At 35.1% G+C, this 27,318-nt stretch overlaps 1 protein-coding gene across 2 annotated transcripts in view; it reads right to left on the bottom strand.

Annotated features, from left to right (window-relative positions):
• LOC111621819 (pyroglutamyl-peptidase 1-like) overlaps positions 1-20,526 on the bottom strand; it is a 23,714-nt gene extending 3,188 nt beyond the window's left edge. For both annotated transcript variants that reach the window (XM_023364071.1, XM_023364072.1), the window contains exons 1-4: positions 20,408-20,526; positions 17,215-17,268; positions 11,746-11,912; positions 1,127-1,359 (exon numbers count right to left, since the gene is read on the bottom strand). In XM_023364071.1, the coding sequence (XP_023219839.1) occupies positions 1,127-1,359; positions 11,746-11,912; positions 17,215-17,268; positions 20,408-20,423 (470 nt within the window). In that variant the 5' untranslated portion in view covers positions 20,424-20,526. The remainder of the gene's footprint in view (positions 1-1,126; positions 1,360-11,745; positions 11,913-17,214; positions 17,269-20,407) is intronic.
• Positions 20,527-27,318: the final 6,792 nt, after the last annotated feature.

Genomic DNA, 27,318 nt, shown 5'->3' on the forward strand with positions numbered 1-27,318 from the left:
TTAATCCTTTATAATTTTAATTATTTAATTGCTCCTTCCTCTCTTCCTTGGCATGTTGTGAAATTTCTGATAGTTGGATAATAAACAGTTTTATTGTAATTTGTCTTTTTAAATTATTTTGAATTGATATTAAAATTTGGAAAAGGAGATCCCTAGATCGGTAAAATAGGTAAATTTCCTCCTACAACTTCGGTTGTTGTTTGGGATACAGTTAAGGTTTTAACAAAGTTCGAGCGAATACATAATTAGCAAAAAAAGTTAAAATAAAGTGATTAAAAAAAATTATTACAAATATCGTAAATAACAAATGCATATATAGAGAGATTTTTTGGAGGGGGGAAATAGTCTTCACAATTTCAAATCGATCGAACACACAGTAAAATGCTTGTATACACGTGAGCCATCTATCATAGGATAAATGTACTATGCCAGAAACCTTCGCAGGAGTATATTAAACTTCCCAAAGTTTCACAGCAATCAGATAAATGGTGTGGTAATGCTTGAAGGACACACACACACACACACTTTTATATATATAGATTAAACTTAGCAACACATAAAAGACCAAAGCATTTTTTGTGAAAAAAATTGTATATAAAATATTGTTTTATATATGTGTTAATGTTAGAATATTTTAATCACTTTTTTATATAATTTTGTAAAATAAGAGAGATTGTAAAAAATAGAAGTTTTTAATGGTGATGTAGGTCAGTTAAAATGGTTGTAAAATTAAAACAATCTGAGGAGGACAACATTATTGTTTGCTTCAAAATGCTTATTGGTTTTTTATATGTTGCTAAGTCTGTTATTGGTTGTATTTGAACCAAATGTTTAATTGATTATGCAAAATACAGACAAAAGGCATTTAATATTTATTATGAATATATATCATACTACATAGATTTCATATTTTTTTCTTTTTTCTAAAATTTACTGTAGTGACTTAAATGGAGCAACTAAATTATTTTTGCAAATATAGGCAGTCAATTTCCTAGATAGTGATCTGTCTAAAATGAGAGAGAATTAAATATAATATATCATATATTTCTTTAAAATAAAGAATTATTCAGCTGAAATGAATGACACTAAAAATTATATTTGAAATAAGATAAATTTTTATTCATACCTTCCTGCATCATTTGATACCACAGCTGGAATCTGCAATCCTGAAGAATTAACATCATGACTAACTTGATACATGTCAATTTTAGTTTGTAAACATTTAGAACCACATTTCACACAACAACTTGATGGTGGAAGATTTCCAGTTACATCTGGTGATTCATATCCATTATTATGTGCTAACTGTTCTAACACAAGTGTTTTTGCTGAGCTGGAGACTCCACAATGTACCACCATCTAAATAATTACAAAATATTATATTGAATATAAATAAAAAATTTAAGAAATAAAATTCTACGTACGGAAAGCTAGAACTTCTGTAAATAAGTAATATAAAATCGTTGACACTTTTTCTAGCAATTTTCTTTAATCAAACTAACATTTTTGGTTATATTTAATGGCCTTCTTCAGGTTTGGCAATATTTGGAATTTCAGATATTCAAAAATTTGTTTTCGTTCTGAAGACGTCATGGTTTTTACAAAAAAGTTTTTTTCTTTTCTTTTAACAAAATTTCTTTTAAATTACAATCATTAAATATACATGAAAATAGAAAAAATTTAAACACAATTAATAAATGTAAATGGATAACAAATTAGAGTTATACTGTACATTAATTTGTTTTCTTTCCTGTGACGTCAATGTTTTTACAAAATTATTAAAACACGATTAATTAATAAATATGTAAATGGATAATGAATTACAGAGAATGACTATTGCCGATAGGATTAAAATATATATAAATTCATAGGATTGCAATGTCATATATCGCGTGAGATAGCTGGGTTAGCCCACTTCCTTTAGAGGAAGTGTCAATGAGTGATTGCCAGGCCATAGATAGTGAGTATGCATCTCTGCTGTTAATGCAATTTTCTTTGAGGGATTTTGCAAAGATTTCCAGTGTTTCTATTGTTCTTAGCTTGCTGTTATCGAGTATTGGTATTATAATCTTAGCTTCTTCCCATTTAGTCATTATACCTGGCTCACTTGCATATTGGGCTGGGGTGGCACTAAATTTCTCATTCTGCATATCATACTTATGCTCCGTTAACATACATAGTCTGTTAACATACAAAGTTAATATACATAGGCTCTACCAACAGATCATTAGCAAAAAGCTATCCTTTTTGCTAATGAGCCTATATATGTTAACTTTTTGCTCCTATTAAATCTGTTGTCGTCCAGTGATACAGAGTATATTCCAGGTTTTCTGGCTTCACTGCATTTATCTTTGGTATTGGCAAGAAGTTTATATATTGAAGGGTTACATTTGTAGGATAGATCTGCTTTGACCTTCTTGGCTATGATTTTATAGGTTTGGCTCATTCTAGTGCCAAAATCAACTACTATGCATTTTCTTTGCTGTTCTAGAGATCTGGAATTTATGGTTTTTGTTTCTAGGTTGTCTTGTATTTTGCAAGCTAGCCTTTCTATTAACTTACTGCTGTAACCATGGGCTATGGCAATGTGTTTTATGCATTTCTTGTAATGTGTCCTTGATGTTAGAGGAATGGGTAAAAGCTCTTCAGATCAGAACCCTGTATGCTGCTATTTTATAAATATATGGGTCGTTGGATGTTGAGGGGATAAAGCAAGATTGTAGGTTAGGCTTATGGTATACTTTTGTAGCTATAAACCATTTCTCAGGTGTATCTGGAGGTCAAGGAAACGGGCTGTCTTACCACCACCTTGATCTAATTTTAACATAAGCCCAAATGGGTTGTTATTGATAGCCTGCAATATTCTATCTATATCTGGCTTAGATCTCCAGATAATAAGAAAGTTGTCAACATAACATGTGTATAATATGATTTCTGATCAGAGGTTTTCTAGGACTTGAAACTCCAATTTTCTAACTACTAATTCACAGAGGTTCAACCTCTGTGAATTAGAAGTTGTCATCAGAACAAAAACAAATTTTTGAATATCTGATGTTCCAAATATTGTTGAACCTGAGGAAGGCGATTAAATATAGCTGAAAGCATTAGTTCAATTAAAGAAAATTGCAAGAAAATTGTCGAAGGTTTTATATTACTTATTTAAGAAATAAAAACAAAAACTAAATATTTACATGTTTAAGTTTTATTAAAATTGTTGTTGTTATCGAAATATGATATGTAAAAATCTCAAAATATATTTTAATAAAATATATTTTGAGATTTTTACATATCATATTTCCTCAATTCTAAGACACACCATGCATTTAAATTCAAATCTTATGATGTGTTTTTGGAGGGAAACATTTTTAATGATCAATTTTATTAAGATTTTTTAGAAAAACAATACAAATGCTATGAAAGAGGTAATGTTTGGCAGCTCTACTTCCATGTTGTTCTGATACTACATACTATATTAAAATAAATAACTGTTAACTTTAATTTTATATAATTGTGTTGTATAATAGTGTCTAATAAATAATTATATGTTGTATAATAGTGCCATCTTCAAAACATTCTAAATGTTATACAGCTACAGCAAAGCTCATTTGAACTGACATTGATGTTAAACAGTATAAATGAAAATGCATGTTATTGTTGTTGTTGTTGTTGCTGCATAATGCACTTATGATATATTTGCAATGACTGTTGACTTATTTTTGACTATGAATGTAAGACCCTGTAAATTCGAAGACATATCTATATTTTAGTCAAGTAAAAATGAGGGAGAAGTGTCTTTGAATTGAAAAAAATAAGATATTTATTCTGTACATTAATACAATATAAGATGCCAAAAAACTCTTAATATACTATTTTTTGGGGTTTTTCCTTTTTACATATAAATAATATTAATCAAAATCAGTAATAATTTTTCTAAATAGAAAATATTTTATCTAAAGTAAAAATTTAAAAATTCTAACATTTTAGTACTTTTTGACATTAACCATTTGTCATCAGAAACAATTCTGTTACTATAGAACAGTGTTTTTCAACCATTTTTATCTCATGGAACACTTGAACCCACAATTAAATTTTGTTACAACAATTTCCTCAAAATAAATCACATGATTTAAAGTTGTGTTTGTAAACATCCTATCGTCACATTACTTGCCATTTAATTTAATTCTTTGTCTATATTTTTGTGAATTAAATAAAACAGCATTGTTTTTCCTTAATATAACAGCAGATTACAACAATAATGATACACTTGGAACTAATTACGGTGTGATAAAAAACATCGAAGAAACAAATGTTTTTGAATCCCTTCTGGGCTCTGCATCAGGTTCTTAATGTCATTCCATAATCAAATAACCATCTAGGAATGGCTAAGAACCTGATACAGAGCCCAGAAGGGATTCAAAAACATTCGTTTCTTCGATGTTTTTAGGGCAGTAGAACAAAAGGTGACAAAGGAGAGAAGAGATTCTTGGTCGAGCTCTTAATGAGAACGAACGAGAGAAGGTAGGGATCCGGATCGTGTGTAGGATGACCAGAGACTATGAGGCTTTGAGGAAAGACGTTCAGGCCCGAGTCCGAAGAATAAGGACGAAAAGAGGTAGCGCTCCAGATTGAGTATAAGACGAATGGAGGCTACGTGGAGCCAGAGAATCTATAGGAAGGAATTCCTAATCCAAAGACGTTGAAGAGAGCCACAGAAAGAACCATACGAGAGGTCTACAGGAAGGAAAAGAAGTAACGTTCCAAGAAAAGCTCCAGAGTAGTGTCCCACCCAAGATTACGAACTCAAGAAAATTCCGGGTATTTCCATCTTCACCTTAAACTATTCTTATCCGTCTATTCTCTTGTTTCCTTCTTTAGTTATAAGTAGTATAAGGATTAGTTATAAGTTTTGGCCCGTGCATAATTGTGTTGCTCAATTAATTCGCTGTTTTATTGATCGAATTGTAACGCCTGTGTGTACAGAAACTATTTGTAGTGTTGGGATCCAAAGAAAGAAAAATGAACCTGTTCAAAGCGATAATAAATAACTTTCAAAAAATCTAACAAGTATTTATTTGTACTTTTCCACTCATGGAATGTTGTACTTGTCACAATGAACACCACAGGGTAACAGAGGGAATATTTTAGTTGCAAATTTGCCATTTTACCTGAGGTACACTATTTTTACTTCTTGTATATTCAGCATTTTTAAAATTTTACCAAATAACCAGGACAAAATGACAAACTGGCCAGGACACAGGGACAGTCCCAATCAAAGCAGAATGTCTGGTAAGCCTATCTTTGTATCATTACAACACAAGACTGCAAAGCAGTAAGAAAACAGCAAAGATATTTAAGAACCTGAAATAACAAATTATTCAATACTCTTTTTCTAGTTCCGATCTGGCTCACCAGACTCCTGGTTGTTCCCAAAATTGAAGGTGAGGTTGAAAGTTCAAAATTTGTCATCATATGTTGAAAATCAAAAATCTTCTAATCTGAATACCGGTATTCTGATAAAATCGCACTTACTAAACCTTTATTGTCCGGTACTTGTAAACTATTCGTAAAAACAAACGTTTTCGGCTTCAGATGAGGTCTTCTTCAGATTAAAATAATGGGGAGATGTATAAACACCAAAGACGGCAACACGCTTTCTTATGCTTGGCATTACGTATGCGAAGAACAACAAAATGATGACGATACATAACACGCGCATGAATTCGATTATATTTTAAAACTAAACATTCATTCTAAGAATGGAATCCAATTATTTTAACCTGAAGAAGACCTCGTCTGAGGCCAAAAATATTTGTTTTTACAAATAGTTTACAAGTACTGGACAATAAAGGTTTAGTAAGTGCGATCATATGTTGAAATTAAAACTAATGAGAATGAATACAAAGCCAGAAAGTTTTTCATGAACAGAATGGAAAAAATAGATTGAAAGTTTGGAAAATGCATCACTATAAATAGTGATTACATTTAAAAACAGGGATACACAGAGGAAGAGAAAAGGAACAAATTGCCCTGAGCACCAAAGATGTAGAAACCCTACACAATACATTACTTACTTCCTTTACTTTAACATAATAATTTACTTTGGTATATGCTTCCAACATGTATTTTACCCCAGCCCCCATTACCCAAAAAGTAATGGGAGCTGTATGGGACAAAATACATATTGGAAACATATAAAATATATATATATTGTTATATATATATATATATATAATTGATTGGTAAAAGTGTTAAATCGTCCCTTGGAGGTGTTGTGCTATCTTGGAGCAGAAGTTCCACCCAACCAATAGGAAGAGGAGCAGCTGCATGTGCCTAAGGGGNAGAACTCAAAGTTTCAGAGTTTGTGAGTGTTTTGTTGGTGCTGTGAAAACAATAAGTGACATTGTTATTTATATATATAACAATTTATCAATTAAATCTTGTATCTAAGAACTACCAAGCAGCATGTTGTTAGTGATGAAAGTGTTAGCAGAGTATGATTAAACAAAGAAAACAAAACAAACAAACAAACACACACACACACACCAGAGTCCAAACAGCAAGGAGGATTTTATTTAACAAAACAGGAACTAAGTATAGACAAGGTCTATATAAATAGGTCTGGACATGAACATTACTTTACTTTTGGAGCTGTCATTTTGGGGCTTTTTGTATAGTGCAGGTTTTAAACAAACTTCTACAAGAAATTAGTTTTATATGACATTAAACAAATATTACATAAAACCAATGAGATTCCAGTCTAATAATAATTTCAAATGATTATGCAATCATAATTTTATGTAACTTGATCAAAATAGTTTAAAATAAAGAGCATACTTATCATTTGCTGTCTTAATTAAAACTAATCAAGTAAGTCATTGCATTAATTTTATCATCTATGTACGCATTTCCTAAAGTGGTGCAATAATATCAAAGAAAAGTCAAAGGAACCATACCTCTATATGTGACACTTCACAAGATATAGCCCCCCTGAAATCAGCCTACAGCCTACTTCCAGGCGCTACACGGAGTCACTGCATGCTCCACTAAGCCTATTATGTGTTTAATAGACAGCTCAGCACAGTAATCAGACAAGCTAACAATATTTATCAGTAAAGAATAAAAAAAGTCTGACATGTGACCCTTTGCCACATCCAAATATGGAAACCCAACAGCAGCAGTTCCAGTTGCCATCTTGCTTGCAGATGTTGGGCTTGCAAGCAAGTTAAGTTATAGGCACATCAATCAGTACCTGTAACAAATAAATGCACTAACTTCTACTGATCAGAAATGGTATTTACCTTGAACCAATACTACTGCCTATTCTCTGTGCATACATCAGTCATGGCTTGCTATTGCTTGCCTTGACAATGCTCTGCATATAGTCGTGAGCTTTGGTACAAGCAATAGCAAGCACCAAAGTGTAAGCATGGGAGTGAGCCCCTATATCCCTTAAAACTATATCATCAAGTACTCCATGAGCAGTCTAGTGGCTACTCAAAGCCAGCATAGTCACATGAACTAAATAGTTAAATGCTATAGTTTTACAGAGCATGCAGTGTGCATTACAACTCCCAATTCCATGCTGCCAATTTCGGGGGTTTATATCTCATAAAGAGTCACATGTAGTACCTCTACATGTAACTCTTTGTGAGATATAAACCCTTTGGTTCCTTTGACATTTTTGCTCCTTTGAGCATGCTCTATAGTTCTGTTAAGGTGAATGACAGTGTTGGGACGGTGTCATTCACATCTGCAATTGTACCCAGTTTAGAATGTTCAGTTAACTGTCAATTATAGAGGGAATGCCATCTAGTGGCCAATACAATATTTAAATCTGGTTTTAATAGTTAGTAAGTATAAAATCATGTACTTAGGGATTTTTGAGAATGTTGAGCTTAAATCTTTAGTCAATTTACCTCAAAATCTGATTTCAAAAAATTAAGACTTTGGATGAAGCTATAATATTCAGATATTTGAAAGAAAGTTGAAATTCTCAACAGGAAAAAAAAATTAATAATAAAAGCAAAAATGCATGACTTTCAATTAGTGAAACTAATTGCATTTCTTATAGCAAAAATATTATAATTTAAAGTTTCCCTTTAGAAATTTTAATAGCTGAATGATAATACATTCTATATCTTTAACAATGCTATTCCTGGGCAATCACCTCTATCAGTTTATTAGATTATAACAATAATATTTGCATCATTATAACCTGTAGTGTAATTTTTAGCAGTCTTTTACTATTAAAAATTTTATATTTCAAATATTTATATTAACTTCAATTAATTATTTCTGAATTGATTATTTTAAATTGTTTTCTGATAATGAGATTATTAATGTTATAAGAAAATTAAAACCAAGTATCAAATTCAGCTTTTTATAAACTTAATGAACCATCAAACACCTTCTGTTGCTGAGAAATGTTTATTAAACAAAACACTAACATTTTCAACCCAATAGGCCATCTTCAGGTGTAATTGAAATTCAAAAGTATTTTTAAAAATTTAACATTTTAATAATGGAATGTTTGAACATTTTACATTTAAATTTAAAATGAAAATATTAGATAAATTAACAAATAAATAATAAAATAAAATATTTAAAGAATTTTTGGTGGAACTGACTCTACACAGAATACTTACAATTTTTAAAAATTTTAAAATAACCAATATAGTAAAACCATTTTTGAACTGTGTGCGCTGACGTATTGGGTTTTGGAATGTCATGAAATGAGATCAGTGTATCTCATACCATGCTATCTATGCACTATGAGACCCTCTGCATCCTCTGCAATTAGTGCATTTAAGGTCCCTTACAGATTTGTATATTTCCAATCATTTCATTCCTTTTAACTCTTGCTTGTGGGTGGATTGTATCAATTGTGCTCTCTGCATTTCTATGCGTGTATCTTGTGTCATTGCAAATGTTACTATGGAGGTGTATGGAAGACATGGTATGAGATACCCTGACCTCATTTCATGCTAAATTAAAACAGGAAACTAAGAACAAATTGACTTAAATATGATCTACTACAACAGTAAATGTAGACTTGTGGCCACTCTACTACAAACCTTTCAGCAAACATCATCTGCAAATTGATGCTGCTTCTGTTTTAACTTACTTTGGTTTACTTTATTTTATTCATTTCTGAATAATTGTAACTTCCATACAATTTTAAATTTGAAAAAGTTTGTGTAGTGATATGGGACCTACTCGCTTTCCCCAAGTATAGTCTGTGTTATATATATATAAATCAAAAAAAGAAGAATCTGGAATGCTGGAACAGAAGAGAGTTTACAAATGATGTAAGGTGGAAAGGAGAGTTTGTTCTTTTTGAGGAGTAAAGAAAATGTTTGAATTTGTTTTGTTTAAGGATTTTTGTTAAAAAAAAAGGGACCTGTAGCGATACTTTAAATGTAGGGATGTTCTCTCTTTCAAATGTATTCACTCTAATGCACTTGCTAATTTTCACCGCGGATGATGATCTTATAAAAGAACAAAAATTTTACTAAATAAAAATTTAATTTGGTTTCTAAAATTAAGCATTGTTTCTCATTTTTCTGAGTATAGTGCCAAAATCAAGTATTATTTTTGTTGGTCAAAATTTATTGTTTATTAAAATATTTGTGTACTTGAAGAAACTTTATCTTAATGATAATGTAAACATTAATATTAAAATAACTAAGAATTTTCAGATAAACTTAATTTTATTATGTTCTCACTATTACTTGACTATGTCAATTATTTGTTGTTAATAAGTCTTAAATGTTATATAAAATACAATTAATTGTTGTAAATTGATTACTAAATATACTCTTTTATTTTCCAGATGATTATGTTGCTGTGAAATATTACAAGAAAGGTTAATTATAATTTTTTATTTTTTAATTATAAAAGTATTAAATAGTAACAATATTTAGATAGTTTTTCAAATTGCAAAGGCTTATTGGGTTGCAATTTGAAAATTGCAGACCTGTAAATTCTCACTGGTGTGTCTGTCTGTCCCTCCTTAATGTTGCAAACGGAGTTAGATAGATGAAAGTCGAGACCAAATATGGAAAGCTTAGAGGAAGGAGGCACCAATTAACTATATGCAAACTTCCAATTGGGACAACAAGTCATGTTATTTCAATACAAAAATTTTCTCCAGAACAGAGTTAGATAGATGACTGGCATAACTCTCTTGTTAATAGGGAAAATATGATGTATAGAGGCAAGACATTATTAATTAAAATTGAGAACATATACCAGGGGTGACAAACCTGTGGCACGCATGCCCAAAGTGGCACATAAGGAGAAATCATTTGGTACAATGTATTGTATGATTTTGATTTATTATCTGTTTTTTCCAATCATCTTTTTTGTTTATCAACTGATTATCCTTTTTTCAATCAGCTTTTTTACATTTATTCTAATTAAAACATTTTTGTTTAATTTATTTAAATATTATTATTTGAAATCTAAACTTTGGCATGCATAAATATCTTTAAAGTTAAGTATGCTTATTATATGGCAGGCAGTCTCAAAAAGGTTTGCCACACTTGACATATACACTCCTGAAAAGCAAAATTGCAACATCACAAAGGAATGTGTATAGCCACATGCACGTTGCAGAACTAGAAGTGTGACAGAGATATGCAATTGATGAAAAGAACAAATAAACATAACTTTATTCAGTAATGAATATGGCCTCTACAAGCAGCTATACTGACCACTATACAACAAAGCATATTATTAATGGGGCAATTAATGGTTACCTGAGATATCCCTTGCCAGCCTGTGGCTGCTNAGGCTATACTCCTGACAATGTGATCATGCAGCCAAGAGATGAAACTGCAGATTTTCTGAGGATGCACTTGGATGGGTTTAATTTTAGGCCATGGTCTTGCAAGCAGAGGTGGTCCATGCGTTCATCTGCATCCTTGGATGAGACCAATATATCATTGAAATAGGGGATGCAGAAGCCAAGGCCAAGTAGGACCTGGTGGATGTACCGCTGGAAGTTTGACCAGCATTTCGTAGGCTGAAAGGAATATAGATGTATTCAAACAAGCTGAACGGGGTTGTTATGGCAGTTTTTGGAATGTCCTCGGAGAAGATTGGTATTTGGTGATAGGCACGGGAGAGATCGTGTGGAAAAAATTATTTTGCCTTCGAGGAGTTGAGTGCAGTCCTGTATGTGAGGGACAGGATAGTGATCAGGGATGGTTATAGCATTGAGGCGGCAGTAATCACTGTAAGGTCACCACTGGCCATTTGCCTTTTTAACCATGTGTAATGGGCTGGCCCATGGTCTTTTGGATGGCCAGATGATGCCTTGAAACATTAAGAATTGAAACTCTTCACAGGCTGCTCAGAGCATATCTGGTGGTAACCGTCTGGGTTTCAAGAAGACAGGTGGTCCTTTGGTTTCGATGTAATGAAAGGTGATTTGACGTTTTTTTGGTTTCAGGAGTTATCAACTGATTTGTAATGGTAGTGAACTCGGCCAAAATTTGATGGTAGGGAGAATTCTTAGTCACTGCAGTGATGTTAATGAGAGTTGTGGGTCAGTTCTGCTAGCAACCAGGAGACCCAAGTTGCATAACCTCATCAATTAGTCGATTGTTTTTGACATCTACCAGTACATTGAATTTAGTTAAAAAGTTGATTCCTATGATGGGATGAGTCACATCAGTAATTACAAATGGCCATGAANTGTCAAATTTCTTACATAAACATTTATAAAATTAAACAACTTACAGCAGGTTTATACTTTTTCCATAATTCTGGAATAATTTTTGTTACAGTTTCATATTCAACTGGAATTTCTTTGATTATCAAATTTACTCCATCTATACCAACTTTTGCAAGCTCTCGTACAGCTATCCAACTAGAATTAACTTCTATGTCTCTAAATGGACCAAATCCTAAAATATAAAATAAGAATTTAATTAATAAATTTAAACAAGTAAATTTAATTATTCAAATATTTGCATATAAATATAATATACAAGCAATCAGGATTGATGTGGAAACTATTTGACTAAGGACAGAATTCAACAAACTCAATAAGTATATTCTCTGAAATTTTTTCCCCCTCTTGCAGAAGTGATTTCTGCAAGAGGGGGAAAAATCACCATCAGGAAGAATGTAGTAATGCAAATAAAGAATGTCTAAAATTGCAGGAATTATTGCAGGAAAATTATAAAACAAACTAGGAATTTAAATATTTTAAAACTGGATCAATAAATTTTATTGTGCTTTTGAATTTACACAAAGAAATTATCATGTCATAATGCTAAAATTAATTGAAGACACAATGAGAGCTGTTTGAAATATTCTTCATTCTGATATTCAAAAAATTTCATTTGACAGTATGCTTAACAGCAGAACTCAAAGTTTCAGAGTTTGTGAGTGTTTTGTTGGTGCTGTGAAAACAATAAGTGACATAATGTCTCACCTTAACAAAAAAAGTGGTTTAAAGTGCCAAAGTGTACAAAAGTTCTCATGAGACCCACACTATCAGCCATTTTCAGTGAGACAATACTTGGCTTCATGAAGGCACATACACTTAAAACTAAGCAAATAACAAATTTACCGCAAACCTAATCCTAGTAACTAACAAGAATACAATTACAAATATCCATGACACAACAAATTTTCTAAATACAAAATTAAAAAGAGACAAAAAAAAACTTCTCAACTGTTCACCTCACTAATAGCTATGTTGGGCATCCAACACATACATACAACACCATACCACCCATCAACCAATGGTTTAGTTGAACAATTCCATCAATCCCTAAAACAAGCTCTCAGATGTCATGAATAACACTGGACGGAATTCCTCCCAATCATTCTTCTTGGCCTTTGATCAGCATTAAAAGAAGACATCAATGGTACAGTACTTGTGCTTAAATGGTGTACGGCACAACTCTTCATCTCCAGGCAGAGCTCTTTCATCCTTCGTGGGAACCTTCAGCAGATCCATCATCCTTCCTCCATCACCTACAGTTCACAATGCAGTCACTCATGCCAACTCCAACATCCACACATGTAAAACCCTCACACTTTGTTCATCCAGCATTCGACACCTGCTCCCACATTTTCGTGCGGTTAGAAGGGTATAAAACTTCCCTGACCTCCCCTTATGACAGCCCCTTCCCAGTTACCACGCGGACACCCAAGCATTTCACAATCCTAGCCAACGGAAAAACAACAACAGTTAACATCGACCAACTGAAGCCTACATTTTTGGACAGCAATAACGTCAGCACATCATCAAACTCATACAGGACAACACGTCCAGACTCCCCAGAACGACCAACTGTAAACACTCTGAGTGACTCTGCACCTGCCAACATGATGACGATACGATCAGGAAGGAGAGTTAGGTTCACCCAATACCTCTAACTCTGTACCTATTGTATTGGGGGAGTACTGTGGCAACAGTTTTGGTCATAAATGCAAAAGTTGCCATCAGGAACTCTGAACTGAACAGACCTGGCAACCTGACCTATGACCTCACTTTTGGATTCGGACCTCTCTCTGTACGCACGTGTTCTTGATTCTATGTTCATCCGATAGTGTTGCATCATAACTCATATCTCATGTACATAAGAAATTAAAGATTAAGTTTTTTGTATGTAGCCTGGTTTTGTATCATTACAAAAGTAGCGCTTAAGTGACGTACATAGGAGACAAGTATATTTTACCCTGCTCAGCTAAGATTGGAATTGTCAGCCATGATCGGTGGTGATGATGGAGGGAACACTGAATATGGAGATCCAATGAGAGACGAAAGTGTGAGCTACTGTTTCAGAAGAGATGTTGTGGAAGAAAACAGCTTCCGGCCACCTTGTGAATCTATCTATGCAGATGAGTAGGTAGGTAGATCCATCTGAAGGGGAAAGTGGTCCAATGAGGCAAAGATGCACATGTGCAAATCGATTGAATGGAAGGTCGAATCTCTGAAGAGGGCTGTTGGTATGTCGGTTTAATTTGGACCATTGGCAGTTTGTGCAGGAACGGGTCTAGTTAGCGATGCCCTTCTGCATCAAAGGCCACACAAAACGTTCTTCAACTAGATGTCTCGTGGCATGAATTCCTGGATGGGCCAAATTGTGCATGGAAGAGAATATTTGACAGCAAAATTGGAGAGGTATATATGGACGAACTTTGCTGTCCTTTGTGTCACAATATAGTTGTAGTGATGGGCTGATTCAAAGAGGTTGTAGTATGAGTGATGTTTTATCGTCCATGAAGAGTGCGGTTAGCTTGTTGTCGTTTGCTTGAGCTTCGGCTATGGTGGTAAAGTCTGTCAAGGGAAGTCAAATCTCGTTGATCCGAGAAAGGGTGTCTGCCACAATGTTGTTAGAGCCAGTGATGTGCCTGATGTTGGTGCTGAACTGTGCAGTGTAATCGAAATGTCACAGCTGACGTGGGGAGCAAGTTTCTGGTTTATGGTGAAATGCAAAGGTGAGTGGACAATGGTCTGTAAGGAGGACGAAGTTCCGACCTTTGATGGTATGGAGGAAGTGTTTAATCACAGAGTATATAGCGAGCAGCTGCCTGTCATAGGTACTGTACTTTTTTTGGTGGGTGTTAGCTTCCGCAAAAAGAAGGCTAGTGGTCAAGGTCCTTCAGCAGTATGGGTTTGGAGTACAGTGCCAATGGCAACATTGGATGTGTCTACCATTAAAGAGAGATTGTCATTTGACGAATAGTATGCAAGGGTCATTGCATTTGAGAGATCTGCTTTACATTGATTGAAGGACTTTAGAGCAGATTCGTTCCAGGAGATGATGCGTTTTTCTTGTAATCCTTGAGAAACTCGAGTAGTGAGGCCTGACTTTGGGCTGCATTTGGCAAAAAGTCTATAAAAGTTGAGCATGGCTAAAAAGCGACAACGTTCAGCGACAGTTTTTGGTTGCAGAAAATTGCTGATAGCGTTGGTTTTTGATGGCAAAGGCTATACTCCTGACAATGTGATCATGCAGCCAAGAGATGAAACTGCAGATTTTCTGAGGATGCACTTGGATGGGTTTAATTTTAGGCCATGGTCTTGCAAGCAGAGGTGGTCCATGCGTTCATCTGCATCCTTGGATGAGACCAATATATCATTGAAATAGGGGATGCAGAAGCCAAGGCCAAGTAGGACCTGGTGGATGTACCGCTGGAAGTTTGACCAGCATTTCGTAGGCTGAAAGGATTATAGATGTATTCAAACAAGCTGAACGGGGTTGTTATGGCAGTTTTTGGAATGTCCTCGGAGAAGATTGGTATTTGGTGATAGGCACGGGAGAGATCGTGTGGAAAAAATTATTTTGCCTTCGAGGAGTTGAGTGCAGTCCTGTATGTGAGGGACAGGATAGTGATCAGGGATGGTTATAGCATTGAGGCGGCAGTAATCACTGTAAGGTCACCACTGGCCATTTGCCTTTTTAACCATGTGTAATGGGCTGGCCCATGGTCTTTTGGATGGCCAGATGATGCCTTGAAACATTAAGAATTGAAACTCTTCACAGGCTGCTCAGAGCATATCTGGTGGTAACCGTCTGGGTTTCAAGAAGACAGGTGGTCCTTTGGTTTCGATGTAATGAAAGGTGATTTGACGTTTTTTTGGTTTCAGGAGTTATCAACTGATTTGTAATGGTAGTGAACTCGGCCAAAATTTGATGGTAGGGAGAATTCTTAGTCACTGCAGTGATGTTAATGAGAGTTGTGGGTCAGTTCTGCTAGCAACCAGGAGACCCAAGTTGCATAACCTCATCAATTAGTCGATTGTTTTTGACATCTACCAGTACATTGAATTTAGTTAAAAAGTTGATTCCTATGATGGGATGAGTCACATCAGTAATTACAAATGGCCATGAAAAACTCCACTTTAAGTTAAAATTGAGTGTTAATAGCTTTGTTCCGTAAATTGGAATAAGTGTTCCATTTGCGGCAAAGAGGACTAGCTTCTCAGGTTTGCCTAAATATGTGTTGGAACTTTTTGGAATCACTGAGATGTCGGCACCTGTATCTATAAGGAATTTATATTTTGTAGTAGGGTCAGCCATGATAATTTGGTCGATGTGGTGGGTGTGACTCCTGGCCGTAATTGCCCACCCAGTCAGTTTTCCGCCAGTCAAAAGGAGCTTTGCATTTTTTTGCCTGTGCCCCAAAGGTAGCGTGATAGAAACACATGCCATTGTCAGGGCTGCTGTGCCGTTGATTTTGACTGATTTTCTGCGGCACCTCATGTCGTTAGAGGGTATTCAGAACGTTTGAAGGAACAATGCGAGTTGTTGATTGACGTAGTGAGGTTCTTGACCTGCTTGGCTAATTCCACAACTTGGTTCTCCAGGGTGGAGATGGCAACGGGGTCATATTTGACTGTTTGGATGTGCACAGGGCAGACTAATTCCATTATTTTGTCAGTCATTGCGGCCAGTTGTTGAAGTTTATTGTTTGATGCTAAAATGGCCTGTATATTGTGGGGTAATCTTGATAGCCAGAGGGATTTTAAGAGGTCTTCACTAAAATGGTTACCAGCCAAGTCATGCATCCTTGTTAATAGGAAGGATGGACGTTGGTTTTCCAGCTCTAACCCTTGAAGAAGCGTTCTGATTTTCGAGGACTCACTCTCCGAATAGATGTCGATAAGACAAGCCTTCAGAGTAGAAAATTTATTCTGGTTGGGCCAGTTGAGGATTAGATCATGCACCAAATTTAAAATTTTGGGATGGATAACTGACATGACTTGACTGTTATCAGCAGAAGTGTGATGTACAAGAACAAGACACCACTAAAATCCAGACCAAATAAGGAAAGCTTAGGAGCTAAAGATCCCAATTAACTATATACAAACTTCTTGTCTGAACCAGAAGTCATGAGATTTTTTTTACATTTAGAGAAAGATGATTAAAAATTGCAGCCTGGCATTGTGACAATGTCACAATAAATAATTGCTTCTTTAATGTAGAATACTGTATAGTATAATTTTTATAAAGGAAAAGTTTTGACAAAGAAAATCTTACAATAAACACATTCTGAAGAAAATGTTTTGAATAAGAAAATCTTATTCAAAGCATACATTTTTTATTTGCTTTCTTATTTTGAAATATTACTATTTGTAATAAAACTAGTTTTGTAAACTAATTCATTAATTTATCTGTAATTCCAACTTTCATTCTCTTTTAGTTTAGTATTTTATATGATTAATTTTACATAATTATTTCTTACCTGTTATTATAATATTTGGTTGATTTACATCAAACGTTGAATTCAATTCTATATCTGAAAATAAAATTCTTGTCAAAAGACAGGAAGTTTAAAATTCTATAATTACTTTAAAATCTTTTTAAAAATATATGAAATAAAATCTTTCAAGTTTCAATGTATTAATAAAGTACTGGTAATCAGAAAATAAAGATACATTATTATAGTCTGTGCTGTTTTCTTAAAAATATTATTGCCAGTACATATATATGTTAACTAAAAATAAACTTCTGTCTTATGAAAAGTGTAATAACTAAAAAACAGTGTTTAATACAGTACTACTAAGTTATTTATTTATTTTTTTTTCTAAATATATAAATTTATATTGATATTATAGTACAGTATTTTCCAAAATTTTGTATGTCTCTGTCTGCACTTGCTTTCCTATTTCTTGTTTAGATTTACTGTCACTTACTAAATGATATCCTTTTAGTTATACATCTTTACCTTAAGATAAAAATATGGTCTCATTTCTTGACAAGAACATAGCAGGGACAGACAATTATCAGAGAGTATTGTCTTTTTATTGAAAGATGGCCTCCAATGAAAGCAGGAGTAACCACACCATTTGCTTTTTATGTCAGATCCTATCAGCCCTCTGCATTCATTGTGGCTAATAGTATAGTGCAGTTTGTTTTGTTTGTTATCACACCAGTCACCAAATTTTCCATCTAATAATATAGAATCTTTTTACTAAGCAAATGCCAGTACTAGGTACCAGCTACTAAAATTTTACTAATAATACATTATCATAGTTAACTCCATCAAAGTAGCAGCACTCTAGATATAGCAATCACAATCTTTTATGTCTGACAAACTGAGACATAAGCTACATAAATTTCTCACTGAATCTCTATCTGAATTGGACTATCTCTAGCATAAATGAAACATTTCTAAGCAAGGTTTTGGAGCCAGAGATAGTTGGAGCATCAATTTTAGCTGGCGCCCATAACTATATATTCTTTAAAAAAGAGTTAGCTCCAGTTATGTTTTCTTCATTTAGGCTTAGATAAATTTTGTGAATCTAGTTAAAAATTCCCTAACTTATATTTCTGACATAATACCAAGGACACATTACTGACATATCCTGTTTATTTTTTCCAGAATTAAACAAAATTAATTTATGTAAACTGAAAATGACTAAGACAACATTTCACACTTTGTTTCTAGCAGTTTAATCACTAAGTAAAAACGTTTTCGGCCATTTTGAACGGCCTTCTTCAGGTACAATGAGGTCAATTGGAATGTCAGTTAGCAGAAATTCAAACGGCATCACTGTTTACATAAGTTTCTTCTTACTAGTGACGTCATTGTGATGCCGTTTGAATATCTGCTAACCGACGTTCCAAACGACCTCATAGTACCCGAAGAAGGCCATTCAAAACGGCCGAAAATGTTTGTACTTAATGATTAAACTGCTAGGAACAAAGTGTGAAAGGTTTTGTCTTCGTCATTTTAAGTAGTTCTAGCTTCAAATGCATAGAAGTGTAAACTGCAATCAATAATATAGTATAGACAAAATTTTAGCAGCTTTTAAATAATAATTAAATTGTTTTTAATTAAAATGTTTTAAATGCTAATTTTGTTTATATGTTAAGAACTATTATAATCTTTCTAATATAAGCTGGCAATTGTAAAAATAGACTGAACAACTTTTCAATCAGGTAAATGCATAGTGATGCTAAATAACTTGTGTATAGTAGTAATTAGTTAATTGTTTATTGTTATCTCATCCTCTTTTCATTGATTTCCTCCACTTTAATTATAGTTTACTACATGAACAATGCTAAAATAACATTGTTATATGAAATCAAAAGATCTATTTCTATTGTTTATATAAAATTTACATAAAGCAATAAAAACAAATTAAATATAAATGAATGAAGTAAAATGGTTTGAATAATATGCTTGAACAATTGTACTTAAAAATTAAATGTTTGGAGTTAAAGTCAGAGCCAGAAAATTCTCTTGTAGTGGAACTTGAGTTGGAGCCATATCAGGGCCCCCTTTTCCAAAGCTCTGCTTCTAATAAGTGCTATCAGTCAAAGCAGCACCTGAACAAGAGCCAACTCTCTTGTCATTCTTGTTAAGTACAGTACATTATTCTACAATACTACAGGTTATTATTATTTTTATTTTAGTGAATTTGAAATATATTTATCAGATTTTCTTACCAACAAAAAATAATAAACTTTCTCATAACCCCTATTCATAACAGTGACAAAAACTGAATTTGATAATTTACTACAATTCTTAAAATAAAAAATGTATGTTTGTAAACTGTCAAATTCCTTTTTCAATTTAGGAGATATTATCTAATTTGTCAAATTATTTCTCTATTTTTTTAGAGAAATATAATTTTACTGAAACATTTCCAGGCTTACATTAAATACTTTAAAATAAATTCTTTGTGAACATCAAAAGTTTATAAGCTAATACTTTGCCAAATTTCTATAAGCAATAATTTCTTATTTACAGAACTGGATATTTTTACACATAACAGATTTATTATAAACTTAATATATCTGTTATAAATATAAACTGACAGAAAATATAAGCATTTATTTATAATACTTAAAATAAAATTTCTGCAAAATTACATATTGCAGAAATTTATTCATTTTTATTAAATAACCAAAAACTTTGATAAAATGAATAAATACAATATAAATTCCATAAACAAATATGGTATAATTATGATTTAACTATATACTTTTTAATTATTATATTATTAATTAATTATTAATAAATTTTAAAACATTGCTTCACTGCAGATCCATTCCATATCTTAATATACTTTTATTTTATTTTTCTTGGAGTATTTTCAAAGTTTTTACCAATGAAAAATTGGAAAGTAAACATTCATAAGGGGAGAAAAAAATTTAAGTACTTCTATTTATGTATTTATTGAAGAAAATCAAGCACTGAAACTGATTGGTCCAATTTTGACTATTAATAGTCAAAATTGGACCAATCAGTTTTCTAAAAATAGCAATCGATTACTATAATATCGATCGTCCTTCGTTTACTCCATTACTTTATCTCTTAAACTTTTGCAATAATCATCACACAATTAATATTAACAGATCATTTATAAAATTTTAAAAATGACATAAATTATTAAATGTGATTATTATATAAAAAAATACTTTCTTACCATTTTCACAATCCATATTACAATTTATACGATAATTGCAGATCAAATGCGGTCCATAGAGACGTTAGTTAATACATCAATGTGCGGGAGAAATACACGCGTTGAACTTTGAATATCATGAAGGAGAGTTAGGTTCACCCAATACCTCTAACTCTGTACCTATTGTATTGGGGGGAGTACTGTGGCAACAGTTTTGGTCATAAATGCAAAAGTTGCCATCAGGAACTCTGAACTGAACAGACCTGGCAACCTGACCTATGACCTCACTTTTGGATTCGGACCTCTCTCTGTATGCACGTGTTCTTGATTCTATGTTCATCCGATAGTGTTGCATCATAACTCATATCTCATGTACATAAGAAATTAAAGATTAAGTTTTTTGTATGTAGCCTGGTTTTGTATCATTACAAAAGTAGCGCTTAAGTGACGTACATAGGAGACAAGTATATTTTACCCTGCTCAGCTAAGATTGGAATTGTCAGCCATGATCGGTGGTGATGATGGAGGGAACACTGAATATGGAGATCCAATGAGAGACGAAAGTGTGAGCTACTGTTTCAGAAGAGATGTTGTGGAAGAAAACAGCTTCCGGCCACCTTGTGAATCTATCTATGCAGATGAGTAGGTAGGTAGATCCATCTGAAGGGGAAAGTGGTCCAATGAGGCAAAGATGCACATGTGCAAATCGATTGAATGGAAGGTCGAATCTCTGAAGAGGGCTGTTGGTATGTCGGTTTAATTTGGACCATTGGCAGTTTGTGCAGGAACGGGTCTAGTTAGCGATGCCCTTCTGCATCAAAGGCCACACAAAACGTTCTTCAACTAGATGTCTCGTGGCATGAATTCCTGGATGGGCCAAATTGTGCATGGAAGAGAATATTTGACAGCAAAATTGGAGAGGTATATATGGACGAACTTTGCTGTCCTTTGTGTCACAATATAGTTGTAGTGATGGGCTGATTCAAAGAGGTTGTAGTATGAGTGATGTTTTATCGTCCATGAAGAGTGCGGTTAGCTTGTTGTCGTTTGCTTGAGCTTCGGCTATGGTGGTAAAGTCTGTCAAGGGAAGTCAAATCTCGTTGATCCGAGAAAGGGTGTCTGCCACAATGTTGTTAGAGCCAGTGATGTGCCTGATGTTGGTGCTGAACTGTGCAGTGTAATCGAAATGTCACAGCTGACGTGGGGAGCAAGTTTCTGGTTTATGGTGAAATGCAAAGGTGAGTGGACAATGGTCTGTAAGGAGGACGAAGTTCCGACCTTTGATGGTATGGAGGAAGTGTTTAATCACAGAGTATATAGCGAGCAGCTGCCTGTCATAGGTACTGTACTTTTTTTGGTGGGTGTTAGCTTCCGCAAAAAGAAGGCTAGTGGTCAAGGTCCTTCAGCAGTATGGGTTTGGAGTACAGTGCCAATGGCAACATTGGATGTGTCTACCATTAAAGAGAGATTGTCATTTGACGAATAGTATGCAAGGGTCATTGCATTTGAGAGATCTGCTTTACATTGATTGAAGGACTTTAGAGCAGATTCGTTCCAGGAGATGATGCGTTTTTCTTGTAATCCTTGAGAAACTCGAGTAGTGAGGCCTGACTTTGGGCTGCATTTGGCAAAAAGTCTATAAAAGTTGAGCATGGCTAAAAAGCGACAACGTTCAGCGACAGTTTTTGGTTGCAGAAAATTGCTGATAGCGTTGGTTTTTGATGGCAAAGGCTATACTCCTGACAATGTGATCATGCAGCCAAGAGATGAAACTGCAGATTTTCTGAGGATGCACTTGGATGGGTTTAATTTTAGGCCATGGTCTTGCAAGCAGAGGTGGTCCATGCGTTCATCTGCATCCTTGGATGAGACCAATATATCATTGAAATAGGGGATGCAGAAGCCAAGGCCAAGTAGGACCTGGTGGATGTACCGCTGGAAGTTTGACCAGCATTTCGTAGGCTGAAAGGATTATAGATGTATTCAAACAAGCTGAACGGGGTTGTTATGGCAGTTTTTGGAATGTCCTCGGAGAAGATTGGTATTTGGTGATAGGCACGGGAGAGATCGTGTGGAAAAAATTATTTTGCCTTCGAGGAGTTGAGTGCAGTCCTGTATGTGAGGGACAGGATAGTGATCAGGGATGGTTATAGCATTGAGGCGGCAGTAATCACTGTAAGGTCACCACTGGCCATTTGCCTTTTTAACCATGTGTAATGGGCTGGCCCATGGTCTTTTGGATGGCCAGATGATGCCTTGAAACATTAAGAATTGAAACTCTTCACAGGCTGCTCAGAGCATATCTGGTGGTAACCGTCTGGGTTTCAAGAAGACAGGTGGTCCTTTGGTTTCGATGTAATGAAAGGTGATTTGACGTTTTTTTGGTTTCAGGAGTTATCAACTGATTTGTAATGGTAGTGAACTCGGCCAAAATTTGATGGTAGGGAGAATTATTAGTCACTGCAGTGATGTTAATGAGAGTTGTGGGTCAGTTCTGCTAGCAACCAGGAGACCCAAGTTGCATAACCTCATCAATTAGTCGATTGTTTTTGACATCTACCAGTACATTGAATTTAGTTAAAAAGTTGATTCCTATGATGGGATGAGTCACATCAGTAATTACAAATGGCCATGAAAAACTCCACTTTAAGTTAAAATTGAGTGTTAATAGCTTTGTTCCGTAAATTGGAATAAGTGTTCCATTTGCGGCAAAGAGGACTAGCTTCTCAGGTTTGCCTAAATATGTGTTGGAACTTTTTGGAATCACTGAGATGTCGGCACCTGTATCTATAAGGAATTTATATTTTGTAGTAGGGTCAGCCATGATAATTTGGTCGATGTGGTGGGTGTGACTCCTGGCCGTAATTGCCCACCCAGTCAGTTTTCCGCCAGTCAAAAGGAGCTTTGCATTTTTTTGCCTGTGCCCCAAAGGTAGCGTGATAGAAACACATGCCATTGTCAGGGCTGCTGTGCCGTTGATTTTGACTGATTTTCTGCGGCACCTCATGTTGTTAGAGGGTATTCAGAACGTTTGAAGGAACAACGCGAGTTGTTGATTGACGTAGTGAGGTTCTTTTGATTCTATGTTCATCCGGTAGTGTTGCATCATAACTCATATCTCATGTATTGATACTTAAGAAATTAAAGATTAAGTTTTTTGTATGTAGCCTGGTTTTGTATCATTACAAAAGTAGCGCTTAAGTGACGTACATAGGAGACAAGTATATTTTACCCTGCTCAGCTAAGATTGGAATTGTCAGCCATGATCGGTGGTGATGATGGAGGGAACACTGAATATGGAGATCCAATGAGAGACGAAAGTGTGAGCTACTGTTTCAGAAGAGATGTTGTGGAAGAAAACAGCTTCCGGCCACCTTGTGAATCTATCTATGCAGATGAGTAGGTAGGTAGATCCATCTGAAGGGGAAAGTGGTCCAATGAGGCAAAGATGCACATGTGCAAATCGATTGAATGGAAGGTCGAATCTCTGAAGAGGGCTGTTGGTATGTCGGTTTAATTTGGACCATTGGCAGTTTGTGCAGGAACGGGTCTAGTTAGCGATGCCCTTCTGCATCAAAGGCCACACAAAACGTTCTTCAACTAGATGTCTCGTGGCATGAATTCCTGGATGGGCCAAATTGTGCATGGAAGAGAATATTTGACAGCAAAATTGGAGAGGTATATATGGACGAACTTTGCTGTCCTTTGTGTCACAATATAGTTGTAGTGATGGGCTGATTCAAAGAGGTTGTAGTATGAGTGATGTTTTATCGTCCATGAAGAGTGCGGTTAGCTTGTTGTCGTTTGCTTGAGCTTCGGCTATGGTGGTAAAGTCTGTCAAGGGAAGTCAAATCTCGTTGATCCGAGAAAGGGTGTCTGCCACAATGTTGTTAGAGCCAGTGATGTGCCTGATGTTGGTGCTGAACTGTGCAGTGTAATCGAAATGTCACAGCTGACGTGGGGAGCAAGTTTCTGGTTTATGGTGAAATGCAAAGGTGAGTGGACAATGGTCTGTAAGGAGGACGAAGTTCCGACCTTTGATGGTATGGAGGAAGTGTTTAATCACAGAGTATATAGCGAGCAGCTGCCTGTCATAGGTACTGTACTTTTTTTGGTGGGTGTTAGCTTCCGCAAAAAGAAGGCTAGTGGTCAAGGTCCTTCAGCAGTATGGGTTTGGAGTACAGTGCCAATGGCAACATTGGATGTGTCTACCATTAAAGAGAGATTGTCATTTGACGAATAGTATGCAAGGGTCATTGCATTTGAGAGATCTGCTTTACATTGATTGAAGGACTTTAGAGCAGATTCGTTCCAGGAGATGATGCGTTTTTCTTGGAATCCTTGAGAAACTCGAGTAGTGAGGCCTGAGTTTGGGCTGCATTTGGCAAAAAAGTCTATAAAAGTTGAGCATGGCTAAAAAGCGACAACGTTCAGCGACAGTTTTTGGTTGCAGAAAATTACTGATAGCCTTGGTTTTTGATGGCAGAGGCTATACTCCTGACAATGTGATCATGCAGCCAAGAGATGAAACTGCAGATTTTCTGAGGATGCACTTGGATGGGTTTAATTTTAGGCCATGGTCTTGCAAGCAGAGGTGGTCCATGCGTTCATCTGCATCCTTGGATGCGACCAATATATCATTGAAATAGGGGATGCAGAAGCCAAGGCCAAGTAGGACCTGGTGGATGTACCGCTGGAAGTTTGACCAGCATTTCGTAGGCTGAAAGGATTATAGATGTATTCAAACAAGCTGAACGGGGTTGTTATGGCAGTTTTTGGAATGTCCTCGGAGAAGATTGGTATTTGGTGATAGGCACGGGAGAGATCGTGTGGAAAAAATTATTTTGCCTTCGAGGAGTTGAGTGCAGTCCTGTATGTGAGGGACAAGATAGTGATCAGGGATGGTTATAGCATTGAGGCGGCAGTAATCACTGTAAGGTCACCACTGGCCATTTGCCTTTTTAACCATGTGTAATGGGCTGGCCCATGGTCTTTTGGATGGCCAGATGATGCCTTGAAACATTAAGAATTGAAACTCTTCACAGGCTGCTCAGAGCATATCTGGTGGTAACCGTCTGGGTTTCAAGAAGACAGGTGGTCCTTTGGTTTCGATGTAATGAAAGGTGATTTGACGTTTTTTTGGTTTCAGGAGTTATCAACTGATTTGTAATGGTAGTGAACTCGGCCAAAATTTGATGGTAGGGAGAATTCTTAGTCACTGCAGTGATGTTAATGAGAGTTGTGGGTCAGTTCTGCTAGCAACCAGGAGACCCAAGTTGCATAACCTCATCAATTAGTCGATTGTTTTTGACATCTACCAGTACATTGAATTTAGTTAAAAAGTTGATTCCTATGATGGGATGAGTCACATCAGTAATTACAAATGGCCATGAAAAACTCCACTTTAAGTTAAAATTGAGTGTTAATAGCTTTGTTCCGTAAATTGGAATAAGTGTTCCATTTGCGGCAAAGAGGACTAGCTTCTCAGGTTTGCCTAAATATGTGTTGGAACTTTTTGGAATCACTGAGATGTCGGCACCTGTATCTATAAGGAATTTATATTTTGTAGTAGGGTCAGCCATGATAATTTGGTCGATGTGGTGGGTGTGACTCCTGGCCGTAATTGCCCACCCAGTCAGTTTTCCGCCAGTCAAAAGGAGCTTTGCATTTTTTTGCCTGTGCCCCAAAGGTAGCGTGATAGAAACACATGCCATTGTCAGGGCTGCTGTGCCGTTGATTTTGACTGATTTTCTGCGGCACCTCATGTCGTTAGAGGGTATTCAGAACGTTTGAAGGAACAATGCGAGTTGTTGATTGACGTAGTGAGGTTCTTGACCTGCTTGGCTAATTCCACAACTTGGTTCTCCAGGGTGGAGATGGCAACGGGGTCATATTTGACTGTTTGGATGTGCACAGGGCAGACTAATTCCATTATTTTGTCAGTCATTGCGGCCAGTTGTTGAAGTTTATTGTTTGATGCTAAAATGGCCTGTATATTGTGGGGTAATCTTGATAGCCAGAGGGATTTTAAGAGGTCTTCACTAAAATGGTTACCAGCCAAGTCATGCATCCTTGTTAATAGGAAGGATGGACGTTGGTTTTCCAGCTCTAACCCTTGAAGAAGCGTTCTGATTTTCGAGGACTCACTCTCCGAATAGATGTCGATAAGACAAGCCTTCAGAGTAGAAAATTTATTCTGGTTGGGCCAGTTGAGGATTAGATCATGCACCAAATTTAAAATTTTGGGATGGATAACTGACATGACTTGACTGTTATCAGCAGAAGTGTGATGTACAAGAACAAGACACCACTAAAATCCAGACCAAATAAGGAAAGCTTAGGAGCTAAAGATCCCAATTAACTATATACAAACTTCTTGTCTGAACCAGAAGTCATGAGATTTTTTTTACATTTAGAGAAAGATGATTAAAAATTGCAGCCTGGCATTGTGACAATGTCACAATAAATAATTGCTTCTTTAATGTAGAATACTGTATAGTATAATTTTTATAAAGGAAAAGTTTTGACAAAGAAAATCTTACAATAAACACATTCTGAAGAAAATGTTTTGAATAAGAAAATCTTATTCAAAGCATACATTTTTTATTTGCTTTCTTATTTTGAAATATTACTATTTGTAATAAAACTAGTTTTGTAAACTAATTCATTAATTTATCTGTAATTCCAACTTTCATTCTCTTTTAGTTTAGTATTTTATATGATTAATTTTACATAATTATTTCTTACCTGTTATTATAATATTTGGTTGATTTACATCAAACGTTGAATTCAATTCTATATCTGAAAATAAAATTCTTGTCAAAAGACAGGAAGTTTAAAATTCTATAATTACTTTAAAATCTTTTTAAAAATATATGAAATAAAATCTTTCAAGTTTCAATGTATTAATAAAGTACTGGTAATCAGAAAAT

Source organism: Centruroides sculpturatus, unplaced genomic scaffold (genome assembly GCF_000671375.1).
Source record: "Centruroides sculpturatus isolate CEXI.00-Female unplaced genomic scaffold, Cexi_2.0 scaffold169, whole genome shotgun sequence".
Taxonomy (NCBI): domain Eukaryota; kingdom Metazoa; phylum Arthropoda; class Arachnida; order Scorpiones; family Buthidae; genus Centruroides; species Centruroides sculpturatus.